Source organism: Atta colombica, unplaced genomic scaffold (assembly GCF_001594045.1).
Source record: "Atta colombica isolate Treedump-2 unplaced genomic scaffold, Acol1.0 scaffold7, whole genome shotgun sequence".
Lineage (NCBI taxonomy): Eukaryota > Metazoa > Arthropoda > Insecta > Hymenoptera > Formicidae > Atta > Atta colombica.
The window spans coordinates 790,440-799,662 of NW_017259561.1; the positions used below are offsets into that span (position 1 = coordinate 790,440).

Here is a 9,223-nt window from a genome sequence, read left to right on the forward strand (position 1 = left end):
CAGATTGACGATAAAACATAAATATGATATTAAAATGTTTAAAATGAATCATTCATTAGCAAAGCATGCACGCATTTGTATCGCGTCTTTGAAATTGATATTAGGAAAAATGTACTTATTTTGAAAGTGATATGACGCTGGTTTCTTTTCTCAGCGGAAGTCTAAAAACTTCAGTCTTAATTAGACTGGATTTTTCGAATAGATAATTAGAACAATATGATCAAAACAGATCAGTAATCAAGAACCTATATATACGGAAACTCATTAAGCATAAATTTCTTCCTTATATGATGCATTTGCTTATATATTGTAATTTAAAAGTCTTATTATATGTTAGATTATGAACTACATAATTTATTAATAATAGATTTTTATTTTACTTTAAAAAATAATAAAACGCACAGAAAAGGATAAAGATAAGGTAAATAATCGGATAATTTATAAAACTGATTTTCGTTATATGTTTGAAATAGTCCAACCTTTTGAATCCATCACTAGAAATCTTATCGCAGTAAGTCAATCCGAATCACTTTTAGATTATTTACGCTGGTAAATGCTGCACCATATGGATTACCTATCTATCGCATCATGCGCGATCGATATAGAATAATCACACGATTACCGTCGACAATTTACTGGAACATTTCCCTAATTATATTGCAAGTGTTGCAACATAAATAACCGATCGATTACGTCCAGTCGTATTATGCAGTCGTTATGCTTTACATTAAAATGCATTCGTATCATACAATGACGAAGTTCATCGACTTTTTATCATATTATCTAGTTTTTGTTCCGCTTTCTCACTGATTGATATCGCGTCTTAAATAATCGCGGAAATGTCACATATTTCTCTATATATTTATCAGAATTTTACAATATAATTATGTTAATGTATATTTATGTAATATAAAGGAAAAATAGATTTAATTAATACTGATGTATTGTTATTATACTTGTCTTTCAACAATTACGCAATTATATAAAAGTTTTATTTATACAATATCTTTACATTCTTTTTATGATGAATATTTTATTATCCAAAGACACGAAGTTTAAAAAATTGTGCCGATTATTATGATTGGCATTACACGAAACACATTCACACATAATTAAAAATAGTCTTAAAATTCTTATATAATATTAAAAATTATTATTCTAATTTTTGCCATCAAATAATCAAATAAACCTTTTTGAACAAATCTAAATTATGGGAAAAATTTATACAAGCCTAGCTTCGATTGTAAAAATATACAAGCCTAGCTTCGATTGTATTGTAAATTAAAGTCGTATAGCTCGAGTTTCTCGATGTTTCTCGTTCGCCAAAAGAGACGGCAATATAAATGGATAGCAAAAATGATTAGGGCAGTAAACATGACCGATATATAATTATCCCTCCGGCGAAGTCCAATGCTTTTGCTAATTTTTCCGCTGATTTTTCACGTTATCTCGTACGATCGATTTCAGCTATAGCGTGTACTAACATTTACTATTTGCGAAATGAAAGGCGGCTTTAATTGCCATCATTGTCACACCAAAAGTGTTAATGTGTGTCAACGTTTTTATCGTAGACGTTATCATCGCTTTTGTCGTAGCTGTGATATCTTTGTCGTCGTCGCTGCCGTTTAGAGGTGTGCTGCGAAATTGTACAGAGAGTGCAAGGAAGAGAGAGTGTACTCTCCGTTCAAGAAGAGGGAGATTGGCAAAAAGATAGAAGGGGGAGGGAGAAAGAGAAAGAGAGACTAAGAGAGCAGTATGTCTAGAGAGAGGGAAAATGAAAGAGAGTAAATGATCGAAAGAGAGAGAGAGAGAGAGAATGACAGCAGACTTGTTCGCCACACCAGTCAGTATTTCCCGAACTACTGTCAGTGACAGTTCCCCGATCATGCGGCGGCGGATCCTCGATCATTGATCCGTATCAATAATCGAGATCCTTTTTTTCTCTTTTTCTGATCTGCCGGCAATTCTCGCGTTGTTGAGTTTTCTTTCCGTTTGTATTGTTTTTCCATTAATAAATTGCCCGAAAGATCTTTTCTCGCACGGTGCTACGAGCCACGGACCGATATTATTGTTGTTGTTTTAAATAATTGGAACAATTATGGTGAGTTTAATTTTGTTACGTTGACTGTTATCAAGTGTTTTATATATAAATATATATTTCTATTTTTATTGTTATGGCATCTTTTATATAATATAATCCAAGTTAGGAAGCGTAAAATTATTATTACTATATTTCTTTTATAATTATTAAATTATGAACAGAAAGTTACTAACCGTAATCGACGAGTAGAAAAATCTATTAAATTTAACACAATTATTTACAAAATAATTGCAATTAAATTAATTACGTTAATTTTTGAAAGATTTTTTTGTCAATTAGACGCAATAATTTTTTAGCCAATATTATACACTAATTTGCATGTATTAAGCAAGAGATAGTTTCACGGTTGGCGATTTGTCTCGATCATCTAGATCTGTCAGAAATCTTCGATAGAGAAAGAAAGAGATTGTCCAAATGATTTGCTCCAATTTCGTGATATACCGCGTTCGGTAGAAAAACCATTAAAATCATGCTGCCACGAACGAGGAAATATTCGTAATTGGATGTTCCGTATTTGATGTATTTTTCTTTTCCACACAGCTACGTTTCCGAACAGTCTTTTTACACAGCGGAGTTATTACATCACGCGTGAATTTATGCGAGACCATCATGGAACCGGTCTCGGAAAAAGTTCGTTACAAGTGTAAAATTAAGATGGTCGAGTGAGATCGCGACCGCTGGACTGTGTCATTTATTAGATCGTTGATTTAGATCAATTGTGCGTTCACTATATTTGAATATATATTTGAATCATCAGCGATACTTTCGCCTATTCTGAATCTAAATAATGAATGTGAAATCGGTGAATGTTTGTGTCAGTGAAAATTGCTGATTTACTAAACTCATTGTGAATCAAATAATGAATAGAATTTTTATTGATGATTGCAATATCTCCGTTATTATAAATTTCTAATTTTAATTTATAATTATTACAATTGTACATACATTTACAATTGTTTATAACTTTAAATAAATAACACAGTTATATTTATCTGACAGCAGTAATTAATTAACATAAGAATGTAAAAAAATAGTAAATAGCAAATTGTAAATGAAAACGCGCTGTATTGGATATTGGTACCTAAGGTGATGACTAATTATTAGATATAAATAGAATTAGTTCAAACATTATTACAGCGATAAACATCGCTATTTAATCTTTTGGATCGCGTCATTCACATAAAAATTATCCACATTATCATATAACGATATAAGTATAATGGCGATTGTACTAATAATTCTGCGACAGATATCTGTTCACACTGCACACACACACACACACACACACACACACACACGCACACGCACACGCACACGCACACACACACACACATATACACACACACACACACAACACCATCAGGACTTTCGGTGGAGAACCGAGAATTCGTTCTGTCCTTCCGGGTTTACCTGCGAGTCCTCTCACTTTCGTCGTGCGACGACCTCGTCGATGTATTTTTTTTTTTATGTAATGTAAATTCTTGCCAAACGGCATCGAAATCACCGTATGATGGCGTGACGCATGTAGGCGGATCTTTTTGCTATGAATAATATATGCGAACGAATGCATAAAAAATGAATATATATTAGGTGTAGTAAAAAGAAATCCATTATTTTTACATGAAATTGAATGGAAAAATAATGGATTTCTTTTTACTAATACACCTAATATATACATATATATGTATATATACCTTATCGCAATTTCGTTCAATTTACTTTACCGTTGTATTAAACGGGATGCACCTGTTCGCCCGTTGTGAAAGTGCAAATCTACGAGAATCGTAATTGAATCATTTGAAGAACTTTTTCGCTGTTCACTTTTCATCATTCCCAGTCTCAAATGAATATCGAATTAAATTCCTTTCATTGCTTCGAGCTAAATTAAACGATTTACCTGGTTAAGTCATATTGATATTATATATGATATAGTATGTGTATAAAGCTTCGCTTTACTTTTGTAATAGAGACTTTAAAATATCATTTTGCAATTATTGGAGCTAGAGATTTGTCGTACACATTGCAACTTTCTATTTCATCCTGCCACGCCCCGAGGTATCGAGTTAAGCGTCATACAAGTAACATATGATGTTAACGATAAATTACTGTGGAAACTTGTAAACTATGTAAACAATTCCTCTAGGAACGTGTTAGTTTTATTTACAAGATTGCAACAAAGTGGTCATTGAATATTTGTCATGGTCTGATTGTTCCTATTATTTATTCTTATTACGAGAGGAATATCTTATATGATTTGAAATTCGCTCGTACCTTCGTAGCGATCACGGGATGCAATGGATTGCGCTGAATTATTAATGAGCATCGCTAATCGTGACTAACCGGTATAACGGTAAGGAAAGAATAAGGAATAGACTTGTTTTTTCTTTTCTGTTATATCCATCGGTGAAACTTCTGAGAATCAAGTTTTACAACATTTTGCCATCGCAACACTTTGACATTCACTCCTCCGTTATTACGACGATGTCCTGCTTATATTCTGAAATCGTTTCGGATATTTTGATATATGCGAGATATATCAAAATATCTGAAACGATATGCGAGATATACAGATAGATTTCTTAGTGGAATGGAATCTAATGGAAGCTTTCTTATAAGATAGTATTATTATCAATCTTATTAAACGCTCGTGTTTTTTATTTGTCTCGAGTGTATGTAGACACGACGCCAAGTAACATTTATATACTTACTTATCGAACATTGAACTGACTCTTAAACGATACGGAGTAATGCTGCTCACCTCGCAGCAAGCACTATTTTAAATACAAGGCGTTTTGTTGCGCGCTGCAGGCACTTTGTGTGCACGCGCGATATTGGTATGCAGATCCGAGAGATAGCAGATTCGGCGAAATCCTTCCAGAAAATTATTTCGCTACATAACAGCCGGGAAACTTAGTACGTGCGAAGTCGCCGGCGGTATAAAATATAATTTAATTCCGACATAAAGAACCAAGCAACACAAGTTTCGTACCGTCAACAATTCGGCGAGTGAATGTACACGCAAGTACCAGTCTCTGAGGTGGGCTTTGATGGAAATTTGACTGGATTCTACCGGCTTTCTATCACAATTCTTTTCTGCGGGATTACGCCATTTATGTCAAATTATCGATCAAATTGTCGGATCTAAACAGATGCTTGAAACGACATCAGAATAGTTTTGCAATAACTTGAATCCAGATATAGTAAACGCTAAAGTCACGTTATTCTTTTTTTGATTAATTGTTAAGAAAAAGATAAAAGATGATCTTAGTGTTCACCGTACCTGGATACATGGTATTACAAAAACTCCCTAATATCAAGAAGAAAGTAACATATGAAATAGTTTTTCAGTTGAACTTATGTTATAGAAGAAAATTTGAATTGTGAAAATGAGTGCTTAACATGCTAACGTGTAATCGACAAAGCTAATATTCTGAAAAATTATTGTATCTCGAGATAAACACGATACTTTAACTCTTCATTAAAGAAAAAGTATCTTTTACACTTCTATTTATTATTAAGTCAGAAATATTTGCTTGATTTTTTTATGTAAACGATCACGTGCAGTATTTTTACACCCATACAAAACGATATTTTAATTCACATTTTTTATTACTTGGATGTGAAAATATTCCAGGTGACTATTCCTGGATTAATATTCAAGAATGTCGTTATTCAAGTGTTATTGAAATAAAAGTCATTATTGCAAAAATATACGCGACTGCCAATCTTTTTCCTTTTTTTAATTTTTTCTTCAATAGATAAAGTCTATGCTGCAAACACGCGTGCAGAGTTTGAGATCGTTTCCGCCGGAAGTGAGGTGAGAGGACAAGCATAGACATTGTCTCGAGAATATAAAGTTGCATTGAATGTTAGCGCAAGGATATGAAAAAAGGAAGCGAATTCAGGCCATCCACGTAGTATACGACTTGCTGTATTTTTCTGCACAGGCGTTTTTTACCAGTGAAAATTTCATAAGCGCCAATGCGCATATAAAGATAAAATCCGATGGAAGTGAAAGGACGATGTATGGAACCGAATCTATACTGGAAAAACGAAGAAAAATATTCTAGAAAGGATTATAAAAGATAAGAACGAGAGAACACAAAGAGGAAAGAAAGAAAGTAACGTGTCAAAACATTGAATTAATCGAAAGAAATATTTATGCAGATGCAAAGAATATTTTCTTTTACATTATCGAAACAGAAGTTAAGATTTTATTATTTAATTTAAATTTTTAGTCGGGAATGATTTGTTATTAAATAGAAAATACGAGAAATGGTAATTTTAATGCAGAATGAAAGATTTAACGTCCACTTGCTTCTCTAAAATTAGGAAAATAAGAGGCCTTCGTGATAAATAACAGAATTACAAAGACAAGTAGAACAATAATATCTACTATGAGAGAAAAAGTATAAAACGGCGTGGAAACGGCAGTTCAATTACGCAGCTCGCAACGTTCAACTCTGCTGCTTTCCAACGTAACCTACATACGCTTATATCTCTGCCTAAAGAAAATGAAATCCTAATTGTAAACTTCTTATTAACATAAAATATTCAAGAAGAAAATCTATACAGATTGATTACTTAAAAATTTGTTCGTAAGAACGTCTTGCGATCTGTTTTATCAAAATTAAACGCTAAAAAGACTCAAATTAAACAGCAAAATATGTAGATTACATTTTACATCTATCAGATAATTTCGAAAACGATGGAATAAAATTAGAATAATTGAGTCACAAAAATTAAGCACTAAAGAATTATTGGAAATAGTCGTGTGTATATAATTATATGCAACTGTGAAAATTTAATTTTGTTAACAGCAAGTCATCGCAATTCTCGTGATTGACGTCGAGTAGGAAAAGAGATAGGAAGTCGATAAGTTGTCTTCACAAATCAGCAATATGTTCCCGTAGCAGGAAACCAGTGGAAGTTTCATAAGCGCGCGACAATCGCGGGGACGACCGAAAGCCTCTCCGGCGGAAGTCAGGTGAAAACGGTTTGCGAACGTGCGTAGCCTGGAAACGAATCGATACTCACGCATCGAGAAGTGCGTATAGTGACTGGCCGACGCGACGCAACGCCGCGCTGGCTTGCAACTTTAAAATAAATCGGTTCCGCTCTCAAATTAGCTAATTAATTATAAGGAATAACGACGAAGGAATACTTTCATAAGACGGAAGTACAATTGTGCTCGCATCTTTATATTTGATATAACATTTATGGTTCTATCTGTATCTTTTTATAACTAGCCGAATTAGCTACTGCATTAAGTGATTATTATGAATAATAATATATAATGATTAGTTCTGTCCAAGGTTGAATATATTAGTGCCCAATATTGATTGTGTGAAGAATTGTATTTATATAATAGATATAGTTTTTATGAGACGTTTTTCGTCTGAAGTCTCAGTATATCGGCGAAAGTTTCGATCCCATCACTACGACTACACACGGTGAATTGACCATCGAGTTTGCCCCGACAAGAGAGGGTTTTTTGCTCGGTACCGGATTGTTTCCAGGTTAAAAAGCGTCAGGGCGTAACGTGTTTAACAGGTTGTCCTTATATAAGTTCTAGCAACACCGTGTATTGTGTAGATTACCACCGGCGTGATTCTGAAACTAGGATCCTCGAGATAGCAAAGCTATCTGGAGATTGTTTAGATCGCAATGTCTAAGAATGACGAAGAGAATTGGCGGTGGAGAATGTTTAGAATGCTTTAGAAACGGATGGAGGATAGAGATCTTTTTAAAAAATAATAGTTGTGTCCGAAGGATAGCAACTGATAGCAACTTTGTTTTAGCATCGAAAGTATTGCTAATCGTTAAATATATGCGAAACAAGAAATCTTCTGAATATTTACCAACACGATATGTGAATTTTTATCCATGTAAAGAAACGATTGGTTTTAATCGATAAAAACACGAGAAAGTTGCTCGAAAAATATTTATTTCGCACATTGACGTTTTCTAAATTGGTCTATGGAAAAGAAGAAATTGAGTATATTCGAATGAATTTTCTTACGAAAGTACCATAAGTAGATTGATATCTCATACGTTATTCAAGGTTAATTAACTTGGAAAGTGAAATTCGTCGCTACGTGTTTTTTTAGGTTGCTCAATGTACCGCGCCTTTCCAGGCGTTGTTTTCTTCATTATTCTCACAGCATCGCGTCGTGAATCTTGCGCATGGAATAACGAATATTATACGCCATTTACAAAGATCTATTTATAGTAAAAATGTTTTTCTCTAGAAAATCTTATTGGAAAATACTTAATATTATTAAGTTCAGCTACTTTATTACGTTTTTTTACGAGGAAGAAGATCTAAATCTTATACAAAATAACTATGCAAAAATTATATTATATATTAAATAAATATGCAAAATATTCTAACTGATTATATTTATTCCAAATATTTGTGTTATTACAAGATCTTAATACTTGAAGACACTCTATATAAATGTTACACAAACACACATATTAGAACAAAACTTATTTTACGCTTTATTCATGGGAAAATAAAAATTGCCTCTTGTTTCGAGTCGCAAGACATAGAATTGTAATCATTCTGTGAGCAAATCATGAGATGAGAAAGGAAGATCAATCTTTAACTGATAAGAATAATTACGTTAATGCATTGTTTCACAATGCATTTTTATTCTAATAAAGTGTAATAATGAGCCACAAGTGAGCAATTAGAGAAGTTCCGCAAACAGAATGAAAAAGCAGCGAAATCGCATGCAGAATATTATAGATGCAAGCACTGCATTGCTAAGCAAAATGCAATTGCGATGAAGACGTGCAAAAAATCCAAACAATAATTTATTTCTGTTCTTAATCGAATTAATTATTTCAATTATCATTTCACTTTAACCAAAAAAAAGATCAGTTAAACAAGAAAGAAATTACTTCAGATGAAAATATTAATTATAATCTCCTAACATGATATTACAATTTATGTTGTATATATATATAAACTTTATTACATTAAACTCAAAAATAGGAAATAAGAAATCGTGATCATAACGATCTAAGTTAGGATCTTTTTAATGCTTTTTAATGCTAATTAAAGTTAATTAATATATACTGATACATACATATATATATATATATATATATATG

At 32.7% G+C, this 9,223-nt stretch overlaps 1 protein-coding gene across 1 annotated transcript in view; it reads left to right on the forward strand.

Annotated features, from left to right (window-relative positions):
- Positions 1–1,861: 1,861 nt before the first annotated feature.
- Positions 1,862–9,223, forward strand: part of LOC108692403 (probable chitinase 3) — a 30,349-nt gene continuing 22,987 nt past the window's right edge. Inside the window, exon 1 of the mRNA XM_018200629.1 lies at positions 1,862–2,101. Coding sequence (XP_018056118.1) covers positions 2,099–2,101 — 3 coding nt within the window. The 5' untranslated portion in view covers positions 1,862–2,098. The remainder of the gene's footprint in view (positions 2,102–9,223) is intronic.